We start from the raw sequence: 21,394 nt of genomic DNA, 5'->3' as shown, positions 1-21,394 counted from the left end.
GAAACTTCATTAAGATCTTGCCAATCAGTACTATCCTATACAAATGAGTAAATGGTTAAATTCAGTAGATCGTGATAACATTCAGTGCAGGTAAAGTTAGATTAAGACAAATCCAGTTAGAGTACATTGAGAAGAGTATAAAGAAAAAATATAACCAAAAATCTGCAGAAGATCCAATGCATTCATTATACAAAAACATACAAGATTGTATCCATATACACACATGACATGTTCACTTATGCCATGTTGAAGCTAGGAAACGTTTCTTAAATTTATTCTGTTATCTTTGATATGAAGTAGGTTACCTAAGCATAACCTAACCATTGTTATGGTATGAGTTACAGGCAGTCTGTGAAGAGACTCTTTGAAGCTTTAAATGATTTCTAGATTTTTGATATCAGTAGGCAGATATTTCCAGGTAGCAGGTCCAAATCCGAGAGAGGGCTTTCTCACCTATAGTAATGTTAAGTGGAGGATAGCCGACCGGCAATGTAAGCCTTGTTTCAAGATGATTGCCACTGGGGAAGTGACACCCCCACCCCATGTGCAAAATGGGAAAAGGGGTTGAGGGATGGATGGATACCAGAGAAAACATTGTCTTGTATATGTCTGTTAGTAATGGCTGTCTTGTAAAGGTAGTTTCACTCTTGGAGGAGGGCAATGATTGAAGGTAACAGTACTTGGAAGACAAGTGAACTGGTACTGAAAGCCGTTTGGAATTTTTTTAGGAAATTGCAATGATGCTTCTGGGGGGTTTTCTAAGAGAAAATTTGGTAATGAGGAGCCAGTTATTAAACCACTTCCACACCTGAGATGCATTTACTCTTAAATATCTGCAGGAGGAGTGTCTTAATTCAGCAAAACTGTTTCTTGTTGGTTTACTTATGTAATGAGTCTGGAAATGTTTTATGTTTAACATACTTTGAGCTTTTGCAGAATGCATGTTCATGTTATTTACATCCGTTAATGTCTTCCTTTGTGTTACTCAATCATTGCATGATCTGAGTAATGGACAATGACTTCACATTATTCTCTTAAAAAACAGATGTTCAAAAAAGGAAAGGGTATTTTTCAAAATGCTGCATGACATTGAAATAGTAGCTTCCTGACAAGTTGAAGATTTCTCAAAAAAAAAAAAAAAACTAAGTACAGCAGTTACTAATTTAACTCTCGCTACTCCCCCTCCAGTAAAACTAAAGAATAATGAAGACGGCTGTGACCCTTCTAGCTGAAACACCTAATTGTCCATGATGTTTAAAGCAGTGAACTGTATTTAATGATGGAGGCATACCTCTCAACCTCTTAGAGCAAGAAGTCTGTACAAAGCCAAACTTAAAAGTGGGTTGAAGGCCCAATTTTTAAATATTACTCTTACAAATGCTGATAGAATAACATGTTTTGGATTAGCATGGATTTTCTGAAGGGTATGACGTCTGAAACTCAAACGTTTGTCATTATTTTGTAACTTCAATCATTAATGATTTGCCATTAATTTGACAGAAAACCACAATTTTATGAAAAACGGACCAAAAATACAATGCAGGAATCTCGACATTCTGCATAGTTGAGAGTTATGGATGTAGGACTGCTGGATTGGGAGTATATTAAGAGGTGTAGTTTCATCACCATCCTTTGGTAGAAGCTACTTCTGAGGCAGTTATGATGGTGGTTGTGTATTTTAAAAAGTTGCAAACAAGGCTTGCTAAATGTAAGTGATGCAGCAAAATTCCTGAGTTCAGGAAATAAGTTCAGAAAGTTGGGGAATAATGCTTTTGCATTTTTTCTTTATTTTTTTTATTTCCTATCCTGTCATCCTTCAAGCTTCCCCGATAGCAGACCAGATTGATTTATTTGATGGTGGGGCCTCCAGATCTGCCTTGGGGGGGGGGGGGTAGAGAACCATGCTGTACAGGTATCAGAGGTAGTTAATGTTCTTGCAAGCATCCTGGCTATGAGAGCATTATGTGTCTACCCCCAGTGGTGTTACCACCCATATTATCAAAAGGGCTGCCTTTGCTTCCCCTAATTCTGTGCAGTTCATTTTTGAGGTGTTTTGTGGTATCTTTTCCGCAGTGTATTGCAGTAGTAAATTTGGCTGTAGCACTGCAAGGTAAGTATCGACGTTTTCGCCTTGTGCTGCTTTCAGAAAATGTTTAAAATGGTAATGAGTCCCTTAGGCTGTTAGCTCCAGTGAGCTGTATAACATACAGAGAAATAATTGTCCTTATCCCACTGTTCTTTAAAGCCGTAGTAATAGTTTAGAAAGAGAGTAAAACTTGTACAACCCCTGGTCCTTTTCAGACCCTCTTGTCACTAAGGTATTTTTTGCTTATAAAGGTAACCATGGAAGTAGACATGCAGTAATATTCCTGTTTGAAAGAATGTTTTCTCTTTCATTCCACATTATTGTGCTTTCAGATGTTCTCCATTAAATCTGCTATTGAAGGAATGGATGCTATGGAAGTGGATTACCGAATGCAGTTAGCAGAACTTCAAAGAAGGTACAAGGAGAAACAGAGAGAGCTGGTCAGACTCCAGAAACGCAGAGATTCAGAGTAAGTCACTAAAGACACAGGTGGTCACCCCTCCGTTGCATGACAGTAACATTCTGCAGTTAATTACCTTGAATAACTATTGGTACAACAAAATGTAACATTAAGAACCTCGCTGTTAATGTGAAAAGCTAAGTGTTGGTGTTGATATCTAATGTAGGTTTTCAGATCCGTTGTCATTTTCTAGTAAAATGCATTACACAGAAGATGCATTCAAGCGCAGTGCTGTTTTAAACTCTCTGGTTGGCACACCACTTAGTGTTTGGATATGAACTTGATCTTATTAATAATGCCTAATAACTTTCCAGAGTTGAGGATGTGAAAGAAAACACTGGAGAACAGGATAGCTTCTGCAGTAATGCAGCATGAAGATTACTTTAAGGCATTTCAACAGTTGTTACTGACATAGTTATGTAGATGCTTAAACCATCGATGCCTTCCATTTCATTGTTGCAGTATTCTTAACATAAGGGATCCCCTACCAAGGGAGGCCGACATCTGGCCAGTATACCAAAGCCTTTAGGTTAAGTATGTGCTGTATCTCACACGCTCACTGCGTAAGGAGTTAAGTGATGTCTGACTGCGTAAGGAGTTAAGTGACGTCTGGATGTATCATCATCAGAACTTCTCTGTCACCAGTCTGAACACCATCTTTGATCATCTGGCTAATCGCTGAAGTCATTTGCTGGTGTACTAAGCCATTTTCAGATAAGTTCCCTGTTGGGGGGTTTTCTTATCCTTTTCTTTTGCATTTGTGTTGTTGAGGATGTTCTTCATCTCACATTGCTGCAGTCCTTACTTATGGGGGATTACTCTGATCTACGGAAGAGACTTAGGAGTTCTTGTTTTACAGCACATAGCATAGCCTTACCTATACCTCCGGTTGTTTCAATGTTTTTCGATGTTTCCTTAAAGCTTCATCTGTGCCTCCTGCCCCAGTTAAACCGGGACAGGACAGGTAGGGACAGGTGCCACAGGAAATATAAGTATCCTTAAATAAGGGCGGACCCAGAAACTATTAGTTAGGGAGGGCACTAGTCAGGAGAGCCTCTGTTGTTACGTTCCAGGTTCCTCGTTCCTGGGAAGCTAGAGCTTTGGATTAATGGGGTAATAAGTAGCAATGAGAGCATGTTGAAGTATCAGAATTTCCTCCTTTCTCAGCTAAGGCCCAAAGTGATGCTTTGGCAGGGGGCATAGAGTGTAAGAAGAAGAGCAGGATTTGTATGTTTCTTCTGAACAGGTGGGTAAGGTTGCAATGTGGTTTTGATGCTTGCTTCTGCTGCTTCTTCAGGCTGCCACTGGGCTGGTTATTCGTAGGCACGCTGTGTTCTGTCTGATCAGAATTAATTTGAGCATGTTCTGTCTAGTCTCTAAATCTAAATTTACCCTTACAGTCTGAAGTTTGTGTCTTAAAGGGCAGGGGCCAGTCCCTTCGCAAAACAGGCCCAATGACTTTCCATTTCAGCCATCTTTTCTTCTTTGGCAGCTCCTTTGGGAGGGAAAGTGGTTCTGCCAAGCAAAATTGGTTAGTAGTCACCCAGGACAAATGGGTATTGTATATAAGCCGAGGAGTTACAAGTTCTATTTCCCATGCCTCATGCCTCCCTTTCTAAGGCATGCCAGGCGAGTCCTGACAGGGATAGGACAGAGGCCAGACAAATTTTTTTTCTTCTTCTGGGAGCAGGCTAGACAGCAGCCTCTGCTGTTCCAGAAGTGGGGATTTTATTTTCAAAGAAAGGTTTCTAGTTCCAGAACGAACAATGCAATTTTGGATTTTATCCTTCCTCAACACTTCCCTTACATTCCAAAGTCAAGTTCAAGACACTACAAAGCAACAACTTTTACCTCTGTTGGGGAAAGGATGGTCGGATGGTTGGACCTCAAAGAGGCTTTCATTACCTTCCATCCAGGCCCAGTTGCAGGAGGAGGACCCTGCTCCAGTCGAAATTAAATTTACATTATCTTTCATCTGCCCCATTTTTTTTATCAACTATCTGTTCCAGAGTGTTCACAAAGGGAGAGTTCTCAGTGATAGCATTTTATTTTCCTTATTTGGACGATTGCCTGATAGGGCAGGTGTTGATTCAAACAGACAACACTACTGTCATGTGGTACCATCAACAAGCAGGGGAACCCATTCTTACCCTCTGCAGGCAAGCGATGATTTCTGTGGGAACTGCTCTCTCAATCTACACCAAATCTTCAGGCAAGGTTCTACCCAAGCACAGAACACTCTAGCAATGTATTGAGCAGACAAATAGTGGATCCTCATCAATGGAAATTGGATCCTCATGTTTCAACAGTTGACAGTGTCGTGGGAACTCCAGGACATAGATCTGTTCGCTTCTCTTGTTCTCCACTAAATTACCAAATTTTTTGTTTTAATGTTTCATCATTCATCACAGTTTGGAAAGGGCTCATCTTCAGTTCCTACTCCTGCTTTGGGATCTCAATTTTGTGAAAAAAAAAACTACAACCTTTTTTTGCCTGAGCCTACTGCCGAGTTTAAAGTATTTTCATGTGGAAAACTGCTTTTGTTGGCCAATACTCCTCTGAAGGAAGGGTTTCTGAACAGTAAGGACTGCAGCAATGTGAGATGAAGAACATAGTACAGTTTTTGTACTTCCATAAATGTAGATTGTCAAGATCTTTCATGTAATCCAGAAGGGGTAGAGCCAGTGTGGGAGACAGATTCTCCATAAAGACAGTCACGAGCAGTGCTTGTTGTTTTAAGTGCTTCTTGTGGCCATACGTGTTGTACTATTTGTCAGGCTTTTGTTCCAAAGACTTTTTAAGGAGTTGTCTTTCATCCCTAGCCATCTATCTTGAGAGCCAGCTTCTAAAGCTTTTAGCAAAAGATGCTATGGAGGGTACTTTCCAGTCCGAGGGTAATTCCTGTCCAAGGGTCAGCCGTCTTGGAAAATGATCAGAAAGTCAGGTCACGTTCTTTGGCTGTGCCACCTCCGCCGGATGTCTTGCTTGAGGCTGGTGAAAGCCAGGAGGATCATCCAGTTCTTGTGCTGGATTCCTGTGCTGCTACCAGTTCGGAGAACCGTATGAATCCAGCTTCTTGCACATCCTCAGAGGCCTTGCAGATGTCTGCTTTGTACGTTCAGGTGGAACAGTGGCTATTTATCACTGAAGGGCTTGGGGATTGCTTAGATAACAATGAAGTAAGTGGCAGATGGTGTAGCCTTCTAAGTTTTATAAGGAAAAGACAAACCGTATCTCTCGTGTGCCTAAGGACCCTCAAAGTAAATGGCAGAATTTTACACTGGGCTTGTTCAAAGATCTTATGGCCTTGAAGCCTTGGGGGTCTCTGTCCCGGCTTCCCCTTGGTCATGTCCCCCTCGCAAGAGAACTAGGGAACAGGATTCCTGTGAGGAAGAAGAGGATTCTGAAGCGGAATCCCTGGTCTATTCTGCTCTAATTCCTTCCCCTTTGGATTATGGCTGTGTGGAAGAGGAGTCTGCTATTCCTGAATAATCTTTTAATGAGTTTTCTTTTGCAGGCACTATTTCCAGGATGATGGAAATCTTTAAATGGAATTGTGCCCAAGTGTCTCATAGGTTCATAGGTAGAGGTACTAGGCTATCAGCCCTGGGGACCCTATACAAGCCCAGCCAAAAATATACCCTGGCTTTTGCCACCCAAGAAAATTATTTTCCTGTGCCACTGTGGAGCAGAGCCACAGAGGTGATCCCTGGGGTGAATTTCCTATTTCCCATCCAATCATCAAGATTTTTCTTGAAGAGTGCTAATGAGGAGCTTTGTTTTATATAGATAGGTAGTTTATTCCAGAGTATGGGAAGTCTCTGGGACAGGAATCTATCCCTCCGGCATGTTCTGTTTAATGTGGTGACAAGGTTTAGGTCCCTAGAGCATGTAGCTCGGAGGGATTGGGATTACTTTAAGTGGAGCATGCCCATCAGCTCTGGGTTTGACATAGCTTTGTATGTTAGGCAGAGATCACCTCTGAGTAGACGATATTCAACGGAGTAAAACTGGAGTTTTTTGAGACTGTCTGCGTAGGGCATCTGTTTGAGGCCGATAATCTTTGTGAGGTATTTCTGCGACCTTTGCAGTTGTTGTAGATGTCTTGTGAGGTACATACCAAAAGAGGCATTGTACTCTATAATGGGTCTAATGAGTGATAAGTAGAGGGGAACAATGACCACTCTTTTTCTGGATGAGAAACCTTTTGTGATGAGGTGTGCCACGTAGAAGGATTTCCTGACTACTTTGGCGATGTGATTATCAAAGGAAGAGACTACTGTCCACCTGTGTCCCAAGGTCTCATCACACTTTCAGTGTTAAGTATACTACCGCCTGTGTTGTAGTTCATGGGTACAGAGGTTTTACCAAAGGGGATGACAATGCACTTTTTGGCATTGAGCTTGAGGCCATGGCTTTGACACCAGGCATCTGTCTCAGTGAGGCCCTTTTGTAGGATGTCCACATCGTTAGGAGTTTTGATTATGGCTCCTAGTTTGCAGTCATCTGTGAACTTCGTTAGCCAAAGATCTTCTGTGTTAGCCTGTACTTCAGAGAAGAAGATACCAAACAGGAGAGGACCCAGGACTGAACCGTGTGGTACTCCACTTGTCACTGGTCTGAAGTTGGATTTGGAGTCTGCTACTTTCACAGTGTGGGTTCTGTCAGTGAGCCAGTTGGCAACCCATCTTGTGACGTAGGGATTTATACCTAGTTTAGTGAGTTAATCTATAATTCCAGAGTGGGGGATGGTGTCAAAAGCCTTGGCAAGATCTAGATAGGCTGTGTGAACCACCTTACCCCCTTGTCTATGGCTTTGGTGACTGCTTCAAAGAAGTCTGTCAGGTTTAGGAGACATGATCTGCCTTTTACAAACCCGAACTGGGTGGGATCCAGAGTTTGGAGATTACCAATATCTTTGTTTATAAGTTCCATGATGATACGTTCCATGGCCTTGCAGACCAGGCTCATCAGGCTAATGGGGCGGTAGTTCCCGGGGTCCGTGGTGGCTGCCCCCTTGTGGAGTGGGATAACCATTGCTGTGCGCCATTCAGCAGGCACAAAGCCTGAGGTGAAGGCTATGATTGAACATGTTACTTAGGTGGGGTGCCAGTTCGTTCTGTAGTTCGTGTAGAATGCAGCCTGGGATGTTGTCTGGTCCCATGGATGCTGTGTTCTTGGCTTTGGAGAGTGTGGTTTTTACCTGTGCAGCCGTGATTACAGGAACTTTGCATTCTTCTGGTATACAGATGGGCTCTTTAGGGGGTGTGAGGGGGGTAAAGTTAGCACTGAACCTATCTGCCAGGATGTTGGCAATATCAGTTGGGTCTGTATGTTTAGTGCCATTGTGCTGTAACTCAAAGCAGATCTGAGCGTTGCCATTGAGATTCTTGACATAGCTATAGAATGCTTTGTGGTTGTCTTTAGAATCAGTGGCGATTTTGTTTTCGTAACTAGCTTTGGAGGATTTAATCAGGGATCGCAGCTTCTTACTGAGGCTGACCAGGGAGCTCCTCCACTCATGGGATTTTACTCTTTTTTGCAAGAGTTTTTTCTTTCTGTTGTACAGTTTGTTTATGGCAGGGGACCACCAGATTGGCTTCCTTTTTTTGGAGGATAGCGTCTTGGTTCTGTTTGGGATAGCATGATCCATGCACTCATGTAAGTGCTTATAAAGTGCAATTGTATAGGATTCAGTAGTCGTAACTGTATTGTCCATCTGCATGGGTGTCATGAAGTTCACCACTTCTGTGTTAAGAAGCATGAAGTTGGCTTTGGAGAAATTTTTTACCATGGTTTCCTTAATGGGGGGTGGAGGCAGGATGTGGATATCTAGGGTAATTAGCTTATGGTCTGAGCGGACCAATGAGGCATTGACTTCAGGTGTGGAACACCGGTCACTCATATTGGTAATGACTAGCTCAAGGATATTGTTGCCTCTGGTGGGGGTGTGGATAAGTTGATCCAGGGCATTGGAGTTTATGAATTCCAGAAAGCGTTGAGCGAAGGAGTTGGTACATGAGTAGTTTTCCCAGTTAATGGTGGGGTAGTTGAAATCGCCCATTATTAGGGTGTTTGGTTGAACCCTAATATTTTCCAGTATATCAAGAAAAGAGGAGTGGGAATCCTGGGGCATGGTGGGTGGGTGATCTGTAGCAAGCTACAATTTGGATTGCAGTTTTGCCCAGAGTTAGTTGCACTTGGATAACCTCGGCTGCATTATGCTGAGCAACTAGCCTGGAGGTGTGGATATCCTTAATGAATATGGACACACCTCCGCCTTTGGTGTTCCGGTTGAGGTTACATGGCCGAAAAGTGTGGTATGAGTTATAGCCTGGTAGTGCAGGGGTGCTCTCTGGAGCCTTTAACCAGGTCTCAGTCACCGCACAGATATCGATGATGTTCATCGTACATACAGCTGCAGTCATAACAGATGGGTTCTCCTGCCGTCAGGCGGGTCGTCGGTCGGCCGAATTCCAAAGTCTAGGTCCGGCGTCGGTTGTCGTCGCCTCTTCCCTGACGTCAGTGCGACAGGGGTATAAAAGAACCAGCCGACGCCATTTTCTTCAGTCTTTCTTGCCGTGCGGTGCCTGAAGCAGAAGCAGTTCGCAAGTGCCGATCGGCCAGCTCCTGAGATTACGAAAAATTGGAAACCGAAGTCTTCTTAAAAGCTAAGTACCCCGTTGGGGAAACTTTTCTTGCCTCAGACCGATGTCAGACAAAGTTAATAATTGTATTTCTTGTGGGAAGCAAATACCGCATAAGGATTTCCATTCCCTCTGTATTCCTTGCTTAGGCCCAGACCACGACGTCTCGGTCTGTCATTTTTGTGCTACATTCAACAAACGCACTATGAAGCGGCAGGCGAAGTTTGCCCAGCATATTTTTGGAAAAGCATTTAACTATACTATGTCGTCGGATACTCCGACTCCGGTTTTGTCTAAAAAACGCAAAGACAAGGACTGACACTCGAGGTCCGCGGCCTCTACCGACACCACGCCAAAGCCGACTCCACGTGGTCTGGTTCTCAGCGAGGCGCCTACGCATCCCCTGATTACCGACGACACATCTTTGGTGGTGTCTCCTGTACCCGAGGTCGCAGGCTCCTCTGCCCACACCCCGACTACAGATACCGACGCCACTCTTGGCGTTGAAACACAGAATGTGGACAGGTCCACCTCCACTCAAGGTGTCTTCAGACCTTCCTCTTCTTTCTCCATCAAGGCCTTCACCAAGTCTAAAGCATCCATGCACTCTAAGAGACCAGCTACACAGTGCCCATCTCCAGGCCCCATGCCTAAGAAACAGATGCTTAAAATGGCTGAGGATTTAATTACTCTACTCAGAGGTTCTCAGCCACCTCCGGACAAAAGGCCCAGAGTGGAGGAAGATTCCCCCTCCTCTGATCAGGGCTCCATTATTTCAGAACACTCTGATGATCAGGAACAGTCTTACTCCCCTTTTGAAGACTGATGCAGAGGAGTCTATTCCTTCTGTATCCCCCCTGAGGATTATTCATTTGGGGAAACTTTGCATACCATAAGGGAACACTTCCACTGGGAAGGCCAGGATTATTCAGATTCCAAGAAAAGGCTCAGGGAATTTCTTTTGTTACCCCAGCACAGGCCTCTGGCTGTACCTCCTGTCTTGGACATCCTAGATGATGTTTACTCGGAGGCCTGCCTTAACCCGGACTCTCTACCTCCAGCTCCAGTTAAGCCTGACAGGTACTACAGGGTTCCTGACTCACACCAATTTCTATACAAAAGCCATGCTGCTGACCTAGAAACCATCTCACAGGGGCCCAAGGGAGTTAAGGCCTCCATTGCCAAAAATCCATTGCCTTCCGAGAGAGATTCCAGATCCTTAGAAAGGTGGGGAAAAAAGGTATATACCTCAGCTACCTTATCCATGAGGGCCTTAAACTGTCAGTTTCATATGCTAAAATACCAACAGTTTTTGTTATCACAATTGAAAAGTAAAATGTCACAACCTGAACAACCAGACTTGAAGGAGTTGCAGGATTTGATGCATAGTGCAGAACAAGTGGGTAAACGTACATTACAATGTGGTTTTGATGCTCTAGAGGCCTCATGTAGAGCTGCTGTTACAGGCTCAGTCATACGTAGGCATGCCTGGCTCAAGGAACAAGCCTTGCCTGATCATGTCAAAGCTAAATTACTAGACGCCCCTCTTCAAAAGGATGTACTATTTGGGGCTAATGCTGAGGAAGTATTATGGAAAATGGAGGAAAAGGCTAAATCAATGCAAACTGTGAAAGAATTTCTGCAGGTTCAACCCCCACGTTTTAGTAGAAATTGGCCTTCCAAAAACTGGTCCTTTCCTGCCACAGACAGACCCCAAAGAGGCAGATAACAGGCGCCCGAGGGGCAGAGGACAATCACAAGGATTGTATAGAGGCAGACAATGGCAAGCTCCTACACAAAGAGGTGGTGAGGACAACACACAATCTTTCAGAAAGCAAACCCAATGACTTTCCCCTTTGCATGCCAACCAGGTCTCAAATGGCAGCCCCCTTAGGAGGAAAGCTGGCACTATTTTCAAAAAAATTGGCATGTTGTCACAAAGGACAAATGGATCCTGGACATTATAAACAGAGGCTACAAATTCCATTTTCATACCCTTCCAAAAATGAGAGGCATGCCAAACCTGCCACACAATCAAAGGGCAGAGGCACAAAGGCAAATTTCAGATCTCATAAACATGACAGCTATTCAAGAGGTACCTACACACGAACAAGGTCAAGGTTTTTATTCCAGGCTATTTCTGGTGCCAAGGAAGGGAAAAGATTGGAGACCTATTTTGGATCTTTCCTTCCTAAACACATTCCTACTTGTACCAAAATTCAAGATGCTCACTCTACAGCAACTTCTTCCCATGCTGGGCAAGGAGTCTTGGCTGGTAACATTGGACCTCAAGGAGGCATCCCTACATGTCCCAATCAGACAAAATTGCAGAAGATACCTCAGATTTCTTGCAGGTTCAACCCATTATCAATTCTCTGCATTGCCCTTTGGCTTATCTACTGCGCCCAGAGTATTCACGAAATGCCTGGCATCAGTAATTGCCTACTGCAGACTTCAAGGGATACAAATATACCCTTATTTGGACGACTGCCTGATCCAAGCGGACAGCAAGCACATTCTTCTGAAACATCTGGCTTATGTAATAATGTTATTAAACTCTCTGGGATACACAGTCGACAAAGAGAAATCAAGGCTAATACCCTCTCGGAAGATAATTTTCCTGGGTGCCAGTTTGGACACAAACACCCAGATGGGCCTACCTCATGCCAGAGAAGCAGGGGCAACTAATTCAATACTTCAGAACACTGGCAAATTGCACCAGGCTGACTGCAAGGAAAATCCTGCAGGCTCTGGGATTCATGGCATCTTGCATCTTACTAATCCCATGTGCAAAGCTGCATATGAGAAAACTACAATGGTACCTAAAAAACATATGGTCTCAACACAGCCACAGTTTGGAAACAATAATACCACTAATTCCATGTCTGCAAAAGGAATTTCTGTGGTGGGCTCAAGCATGTCAAACAAACACAGGTCTTCCATTCAGCAAGCCTCAAGCAAATCAAGTCATCACAACAGACGCCTCGGACTACGCCTGGGGGGCACACATGACAGACCGGTGCATTCAGGGCAAATGGTCCCAAAAAGAAAAGCACCTTCACATCAATCAAAAAGCAATGCTAGCAGTAATAAATGCTATTATAGCTTTCAAGGACCTTCTACAACCAGGTCAACTATCGATAAGAATGGACAACACCACAGTTATATGGTACATAAACAAGCAGGGAGGAACACATTCTTACCCCCTATGCAGACTGGCCATGTCACTTTGGAACATGGCCATGGACTTGCAAATGGAACTACAAGCACAGTACTTGCCAGGCAAGTAAAATACGCTGGCAGACAACCTAAGCAGGAATATGACAGATCCACACGAATGGAAGTTGCATCCAAAAGTTTTTACAGAAATAATCCAAGAATGGGGAAGGCCAGACATAGATCTCTTTGCCTCCCACAAAAATCATCAATTGACAAAATTCTGCTCAAGGATATTCCATCCAAAGGCCTGGAGAGTGGATGCTCTCTCTTTCAGTTGGACATCAATGACAGTTTATGCCTTCCCGCCTCTTCCTCTGCTGCCCAAAGTCCTATTGAAGACCAGAGCAGACAGACCAAAGATGATCCTCATTGCTCCGGACTGGCCAAGGCAACACTGGTACCCACTCCTGAGGAGCCTGACGCATTCCCCACCATGGACCCTGCCTCTAATGCCTCTTCTTCTGACTCAGCACAGCTTCAAAACTCTTCACAGTCAGCTAAAAACACTCAATCTAGCCACATGGAAGATTCCTTAGCATCACAGCAGGCCCTACTCTCCAAGGAGGTGCAGGATGTCATTTTGGAGGCCAGAAGGCCATCAACTAGAAAAGCTTACTCCGCAAAATGGAAACGTCTTTGTGTCTGGAATGAGAAAAAGGGCCAGGACCCTGGAAAACTGAATTTACCTCAAATACTACAATATTTGGTTGAACTGCTAAGCAGTGGACTTTCGTTCTCCTCCATCAAAATCCATGCCTCAGCCATTTCTGCAGAATACAACACTGATCCACCTTTATTCTCTCACCCTCTCTTAAGACAGTTCCTCAGAGGGGCTAAGAATTTAAGACCTCCAAGGAAACAACCAATACCTGCTTGGGATCTTAATTTCATTCTGGAAAAACTGACCTTGCCTCCTTTTGAGCCAGCTGCCTCATCAGATTTGCAATATTTGTCCTGGAAAACAGCTTTCCTTCTGGCTATCACTTCAGCTCGTAGAGTTTCAAAATTACAGGCTCTCATGGCTGTCCAGCCTTTTATCATCTTCCATCAGGACAGAGTTTCCTTATGAACCAACCCATCCTTTATGCCTAAAGTGGTATCCAGGGTAGCTTTAAATCAAGCCATACATTTACCTACTTTTTATCCTAATCCTCAAAACAAGGGGGAGAGATTACTACATTCCTTGGACATCCACAGACAACTGCGTTATTATTTGGACAGAACAAAGCCTTTCAGAAAATCAGAACAGCTCTTTGTGGCCTATGCGGTAGGAGTTCAAGGAAAGCCAATTTCCAAACAGACAATCTCAAAATGGATAGCACACTGCATACGCCTTTGCTATTCTTTTCATGGCAAAACTGTACCTACAGGCATTAGAACCCATTCCACCAGGGCCACAGCCACCTCTGCAGCCTTCCTCAGAGGAGTACCTACCAAGGATGTTTTGGAAGCAGCCACTTGGAGTTCTGTGCATATCTTCTCCAAGCACTACAACCTACCATTATACTCCAAATCTTGAGCAGGTTTTGCCACTGCAGTCTTGCAGGGCATTTTGGCTCCTAGTTCCACCTAGTGCCTACCACCCCTTTCTTAGCTTTGGGATTCTACCCATCTGTTATGACTGCAGCTGTATGCACGATGAACATAGTACAGTTTTGTACCTACCATAAATGTAGATGTTAGAGTGCTAATACAGCTGCAGTCCAGGTTTCCCTCCCTCCTTCCCCTCTAGGGGTTTTCTTTTATGGTGTATTTGCTTGCAACTACTGTTTTTTGATTATATTGCATTGCATTATTATATAATTTTATGTATTGCCTTCCTTCTGGGGGCACCTGACATCTGGGGCAAGAAAAACTGAAGAAAATGGCGTTGGCTGGTTCTTTTATACCCCCTGTCGCACTGATGTCAGGGAAGAGGCAACGACAACCGACGCCGGACCTAGACTTCGGAATTCAGCCAACCGAGGACCCGCCTGACGGCAGGAGAACCCATCTGTTATGACTGCAGCTGTATTAGCACTCGAACATCTACATTTATGGTAGGTACAAAACTGTACTTTCTCTATTTTAAGGAGTGCCTCGAGTGAGTGCATTTTGAGATTTAGACTTCTAGCAGTTGAGATGGTATTGTGAGCTCTTTCAAGATGTCTTTTACACCCTCTGCTGTTCCTCTTGCTTTGGCTGCTTTATTGGATGCTTTTCTTCTTCGTCTCAGGCACCTGACTCACAGCCCCCTGTTCCTAAAAACCTGATTGGTTTTATAAAGCCTGATGACTCCAAATTCCTTTTAAGTGTCCATCTGCTGACTCTCCAGTGGTCTCTGTGGTATCCAACAATCCTTGTAAATGACTGCTTTCTACCAAGCTTCTTCCTGCTGATAAGGACAGCAGGACTATGGAAAGGCTGGGTAAAAAAGGTTTATACTTCAGCTACCCTGGCCATTTGGGATAATTATCAGACTCATATGACCAGATGTATTTTGGCTCTTTCTCAGGCTTGCCAGGTTATTTCTGACCTTCCTGAGTATTGGGGAAAGACTTCTGCTTTTCTCCCTGTTGGAGACTTCTTCACAGGTAGCTTGTCATGTCATTAAATGTAGTTATGATGCACCAGATGCTTCTCCTAGGGCTGCTACTTTTTGTCTCTGTGTTGAGGAGGAATTCCTGGCTACAGCTTCAACTTCTGCCTAATATTAAGGCTAAGTTGATGGATGAATGCTCCTCTGAACAACAAATTTTTATTTGGTGGTACTGCTGCTGATTTGTTCAAATCCTTGTAGGAAAAAATAAGGAGTTAAAAACCTGAAATATATTGTTTTCCCTGTGCCAAGGTTTCAGAGAAACTATCCCAGTAAACCGGCTTTTGTTAGATGGCAGTATCCGCCTCCTTAAAGGCAAGAAGGTATAGTAGGAGGGCTCCCCTTACTAAGCCCACCCAGACCCCTCGTGTTCAGAAGCCTTGCCTTTCCTCATAAACCAGGTGCTGCCTGACTACTAGTTTCTTTCCTGTCACATTCCTCTTTCACACACAGTTTATCTGTCTTCCTGTTTGGTTAAGCATAATCCAGGATTCCCGGGTTATATCCATCATTCACCAAGGGATTTTTCATGGTTTGGAAATCTTTCCCCTGTTAATAGGCATTCCTCAGCCACCTCAAGACCAGTTGGTCTTTTTCCAGAGGTACTTTAGGGTCTTTAAACTCTGGGAACTATTCTAAAAGTTCCAGCTGCTAAAAGGGGAAGGGTTTTTATTCCAAAATGTTTTTGGTCCCCAGGAAAGAGGGTACTTGGAGATCCATTCTGGATCTTTCTTACCTGTATACCTTTCTGAAGGTTCCTTGCTTTCGAATGTTATCCCTTCAGACTTTGTTCCCTCAGGTGCTTTCTCAGGCTTTTATGGTTTCTCTGGATCTCAAGGATGCTTACCTCCATATCCCTGTTCATACCCATCCTAGCTTTTTCAGTTCTTTGCTTTGCCCTTTGGTGTCTCTATTGTCCCAAGGATATTCACCAAATGCCTAGCTCCTGTGATTGCTTTATATAGGGTCAAGGGCATTTAGGTCTTTATTTAGATGACCTGCTTATTCAAGCCAGCTCTCCAGAGATCTTTTACAGCACCTTTAGTTTGCCATCACTCTGTTGCAAAGCCTGGGGTTGACTGTCAAAAATCCTTCCTGTCCCCGTCACAGGATCTTGTTTTTATGGGATGCAGGATCCACTCTTCCTATGCTAACATCCTTGCCTCCTCCGAAGGCTTTAACTCTGATCTTTTTCAATCCCTTCTTCCTCTGGCTTTGATTTTAGCCAGGGAATGTCTGGTAACTCTGGGATTCATGGCATCCACTATCCCTATGCTTCCCTTCACCAGATTGCACATGAGAAAGCTTCAGTTTGGCTTCAGCATGCTCATCCTCTAGAGTTTCCAGTTCCTTCTTTTCCATGTCTCAAGCTTAGAATTTCAGTGGTGGATCCCCTACTGACTTTGAATCCAGGGCTCCCCTTTCAGTCCCCCGCTTCCCTTTCAGGAGCTGTTCACATACACCTCAGATGGGGTTTGGGGGCTTCCTTAGGGAAACCTAAAGGTGCAAGGCCTCTGGTCTAATCAGCAATAGAAGGAGCACATCAATATCAAGGACATGAGAACTCCTGTTGGCTCTAACTGCTTTCCATCCCGTTTTCTCCAGGGCCCCTAAAAATCTTTACAGCCAGCACCACAGTGATGTGGTATGTCACCAAACGAGGGGGGTGGTGCAAGGTTCTATCTTCTTTGCAGATTAGCACTTTGTTTGGGAGCTAGCTATTCAGTACCAAGTCACAGTTCAGGCAGTGTATATTCTTTCAAGTCAGAATTTTGTGGCAGACTTTCCTGAACAGGTCCATAACACAATCTTGTGAGTGGATGCTTCACAGGGATATGTTTTTGGACGTTATCCACCAGTGGGGTGTTCTCAAGTAGATCTCTCTGCCTCCCCTCTGAACAGGCAACTTCCTCAGTTTTGTGCCAGGCCACCAGGAATTCTGGTCTGGAAGGTGTACTTTCTCTTTCATGGAAGGGGATATTTCTTTATGCGTCCTTCCCCTTCCTCTCATTTTGAAAGTCCCGCGCAAGATAAAATAGGATGCTCCTAAAATCTTGCTGGTAACTCCCCTTTTGGCCAGGTCAGCGTTGGTTCCGACTTCTGCATTTACCCAAGGGCAGGCATCACAGGTTACCTTAAAGGGTGGATCTTCTCACACAAGACAAGGGATCTCTCATCCATCCCTGCCTGTCCCCTCTGAATGTGTGCTTTGGGTTCTGGTGGAGGCCAGGAAACCCACTACTACGAAAGCCTACCTGTCCAAATGGAAATGGTTTTCTGTGTGGTGTCTTTCCCGTAACCTGGATCTACGTATTGTGGTTGCTTCTTTGGTTCTTTCTTATTTGGTGAATTGTTCAATGCTGGGTTGGAATATTCTTCTATTAACACCCACCTCTCCGCTATTTCTGCTTGTCTGCCTTTAGCTCCTCCTTTGGCCTCTAGGTTTGAGGTCAAAGAGTTTCTTAAAGGCATCCTTCGTATTAGGCCTCCTCCTTCCTGGGATCTTAATTTTGTTTTTCAGAAATTGGCACAGGCTTCTTTTGAGCCTGCTGCATCAGCTTCCTTATACCATTGTTCTTAGACTGTTCATTTGTTAACCCTTCTGCCAGATGGGTGTCTGAGCTTCTTCAAGCCCTTATGGCTGTTCCTCCTTTTTTTTTAGTTTTTCATAAGGACAATGTATTCCTTCATACTAATCCTTTTATGCCTAAGGTGGAGAATGAGTTGTCTCTTGATCAGTCTATTCATTTGCCAACTTTTTCCCTTCTCCACAGTCCCCTAGTTGGAAGGTATTGCACATTTTGGACGGGCATAGACAACTCAGATTTTACTTGTACAAAGCTAAAGCTTATCGAAAATCTGATCAGCTTTTTGTTTGCTTTCACCCTAGATCATTAGGTTTGACAGTTTCCAAGCAGAGTTTTGTCTTGGATTTCTAAAGCCATTTCCTTCTGTTATTCTTATGGTAAAAGCCTTCTTTCTACATGCCCACTCCACTATGACTGTGGCTTCTTCTGGTGTTTTTTTTCCTCCAAGGGTTTGGATACTAATTCTGTCTTTGAAGCAGCTACCAGGACTTCCGTGCATACCTTTACCAAGCACTACAAGTTGGATGTCATATCCAGGGCTAGAAATGGTTTTGCTAGGGCCATTATTCATGGTTCCTAGAAGGCTCTGCTGCCCCTTCCTCCTCCCTGTCTCCTTCCTGAGCTTTTGTGCACTCCCTCATGTTACGAATGCTGCAACAGTGAAATGGAAGGACATAAAACTTACCGTAACAGTAGATGTCCCCTGGTCTTTTGGCCCTCTGGTATCCTTGGGCTGGCATTCCTTCTGGGCTTTCAGTTCTGAGGATATGTCCAGATGTCACCTTTATGCCCTACATCTAGTGCGGGGAGCATACATATGTGGCAGAGTATCCTTAACCTAAAGGCTTTGGTATACTGGCCGGGCGTCAGGCTGCCCTTGGCAGGAAATCCCTCGTGTTAAGAATACTGCAACAGTGAAGAGAAGGAGATCTAATATTCTGGTAAGATTTTACACAACTGTACTTTTTCTAGGAAAGCCATGTGGTTAGAACCTTTTCATTCAAAAGGCACCCATAAGTATAGAAAACAGTTTTTAAAAAGGCAAATGTTTGACTCATAATTAAACAGAATCTTTTTATGCTACAAGGTGACTGTAAAGCAACTTAAAATTGTGGGTTTAATGACATGAGTTATGTTGCACTTCAAGGTGTGTAGCTGCAGTGAAAAGTCTGTTCAGGCTGATGTGATTCATGGGTGCCCAGTCATTTGAACATGAAGCTTTTCTTGCCTTAGTGTCACATATAAGCTGGAAATCTTTTAATTTTTAAATCATGAAATTCTATTTGATTTGAGTGTCTGTATGAACAGTGCCACACACACAAACTCATTTGGTTGCTGCATGGTATGGGCCCTGATTAAAATTAACATGTTGCTTCAGTATGTAACTCTTGGTTCATTTTGCCTTCCTCTTTCATCTCTTTTGAAATATTTCTTTACCTAGATTTAACAAGTAAGCAGAGGCAATGTCATCTGTTTTGCAGTGAGCACACACTGTTTTTAGGTGGCATTAGGTAAAGGTGTAGTAGATAGAAACTGATCTGGAAATGGATCATGTTACTGAACTTGTCTTCACAGCAGACATTGCAGTCTGCTGGAGACTGTGACCAGTATCATGCAATAAGGTGTTTTTCATGAAAGCAGGGGCAACATTTAATAGCATTAGGTAAATGAGTTGGGCAGTCACTCTTCTTTTCATACAGAAACGTGTTTAAGTGAAGTAAGGAAAATTGCATTTTCAAGAGCTTGGAACTGATCAGAAAAGTTATGCAGAGCAAGACAGATGCTACAAAGATCAAGTGACGTGATCTTATTTTTTTGCTAAAGAGAACGTGATCTAAACACAAAGTGGAATAAACTGTGTAAATCATTTTTGGAAATCTGATCTTGCTCTGTAAATGGAGCCAGGAGACTCACTGACTTAATGAGAGGTGCATAATAAGGGGTTACATTTCAAAGCAGAACCTCATATGCAGCCGTTACAAACTTTATCACTGTAAATGTATATCTGTCCAGTATGTGGTTGTTTATTGTCACTGCATTTAAAGAGGAAGCAGCCAAACCTGATGCTATTTCTATTGCATAACTGAAATACTTGGTTAAAAAAATCCTCTCCAAAAAGCTTAAAATTCATCTACAACATAGATTCTCAGACTTTCACAAAACAGAAATGTCAGTGACTGTGTGCCTCCCTTGCAGAGTTGACAGATGCCTTGGGCTTCCCAGAACGTACAAAAAAATAAACATACTGATGCAAATCACTGCAGTCATAAAGACTTGAAAATAATGTAGGACTTTGTGCAGTTTTTCACTGTTAATTTGTAGTCAGATGCACATATTCATTTATTTTCATCCTCCGTTTAGCCTGGTTCTGCATTTAGATCATTACTAGATAGTTAATGCTTTTAAGTACACAACATTTTCAGACTTGGGTGTCTTCTGAAACTGTTCCAGACATCCCTATTTATATGAAGCATAATTATAAAGTCATTGTCTAATGCTGATATGTTTGTATTTCAAACATGATACTGTTTTCTTAGAAAGGTTGTAAAAACAAAAGCAGGCACTTCTAACTGCATCTTGTTGCCAGCTAACATCTCTCTCTCCTCACTGTTTTATTTAGGAGTTGCAGTTTATAAACAGTTCTTTTCCCTTTAATTTCCTTTGCATGTGCATTTTGAACTGTATTGTCAAATTCATTCTCAGCATTGTGGTGTAACTAAAATGTTTAGAGAGGTGGTATCAAGAACGGACTGCTCGGAAACAAATGTCTGATTTTCATGCAGTTTGCCAGAGCTTATAGTTTGTAAATGTAAAAAGCATAACAAGATGTCCTTCAGTTCATCTGTTGCAGTATTTATTACATGAGGGAATTCCCCACCATAGGCGACTGTCTGCCAGTAAGTAAAAGACTTCACTACTGTAGGGTACATGGCACGTCGCACATAGGCTGTGATCGGACATCGGCCATAAAAGTGACATGCACACACACCATTCACAGAACTTCTCTGCAGCTCCGAATGCCAGATTCCAACAAGTCTGATTCCAAGTTGTTTGGGATTCTTCAAATTTCAGATAAGTGCCCAGTTGGGGAATTTTTTTGACTTTTTGCTGTCTTTGGTTAGGATTCATGTCACCCAAGAGGGGTAAGTGCCAATGTGGATGATAAATTTCACACAAGGATAGCTGACTCCAGTGCCTAGTCTGTCTGGGCCCAAACCACAACCACAAAAACTGCTCTATTTGTCAGGCTTTTGTCCCAAAGACTTTAAGGAGTAGATTATCCTCTTTAGCTGTATACCTAGCAAATCAGCACTTAAAGCTGCTAGCAAAAACCACTATGGAGGAGGATCCTTGGGAGCCTGAGAGCAAGTTAAATTTGAAGCAGAAGGCCGAGTAGCAAAGCCCTGAATGTTCTGCTGTGCCTCGGAATCCCAACGTCTCTCTTGAGGTGGAGGACAGGCTGGAGACACGCCCAGTTCATATTTCAGATCCACAGGCCAAGCCTGAAGTCCAGGCCACCTTGAAAAAGAGCATAAGCACATCTGCAGAGGCCGAGCAGCCATCCATTTCAGGTATCAAGGGGGAGCCATGGCTCATGATAACAGAAAGGCCCTAAGGGATTCCTCCAATTCTTGTTTGGGAAGAGGTAGAATTCAACCTGATGGAATGTAGGCCTATGTCAGGCCCTCCTCCCTGCATAAGGCAGACTTGCATGGGAAAAAGAAAAAGCAAACATTTGTCTCCACCAAAAGAACCTGTTAGTGAATGGCAGCAATTCGCTCAGGGCCATTTCAATGCAGTTATGTCCCTTAGGCC

At 43.4% G+C, this 21,394-nt stretch overlaps 1 protein-coding gene across 1 annotated transcript in view; it reads left to right on the top strand.

Annotated features, from left to right (window-relative positions):
* The window catches only part of TNRC18 (trinucleotide repeat containing 18), a 725,141-nt gene that overhangs the window by 335,184 nt on the left and 368,563 nt on the right, over nucleotides 1-21,394 (top strand). The window contains exon 10 of the mRNA XM_044088920.1: nucleotides 2,419-2,555. Coding sequence (XP_043944855.1) covers nucleotides 2,419-2,555 — 137 coding nt within the window. The remainder of the gene's footprint in view (nucleotides 1-2,418; nucleotides 2,556-21,394) is intronic.

This window comes from Protopterus annectens, chromosome 12.part0 (genome assembly GCF_019279795.1).
Source record: "Protopterus annectens isolate FY-2018-M chromosome 12.part0, PAN1.0, whole genome shotgun sequence".
In the NCBI taxonomy this organism is placed as follows: domain Eukaryota; kingdom Metazoa; phylum Chordata; order Ceratodontiformes; family Protopteridae; genus Protopterus; species Protopterus annectens.
The sequence above is the reverse complement of the archived record's forward strand: the minus strand, read 5'-3'. Positions and strand labels throughout refer to the sequence as shown.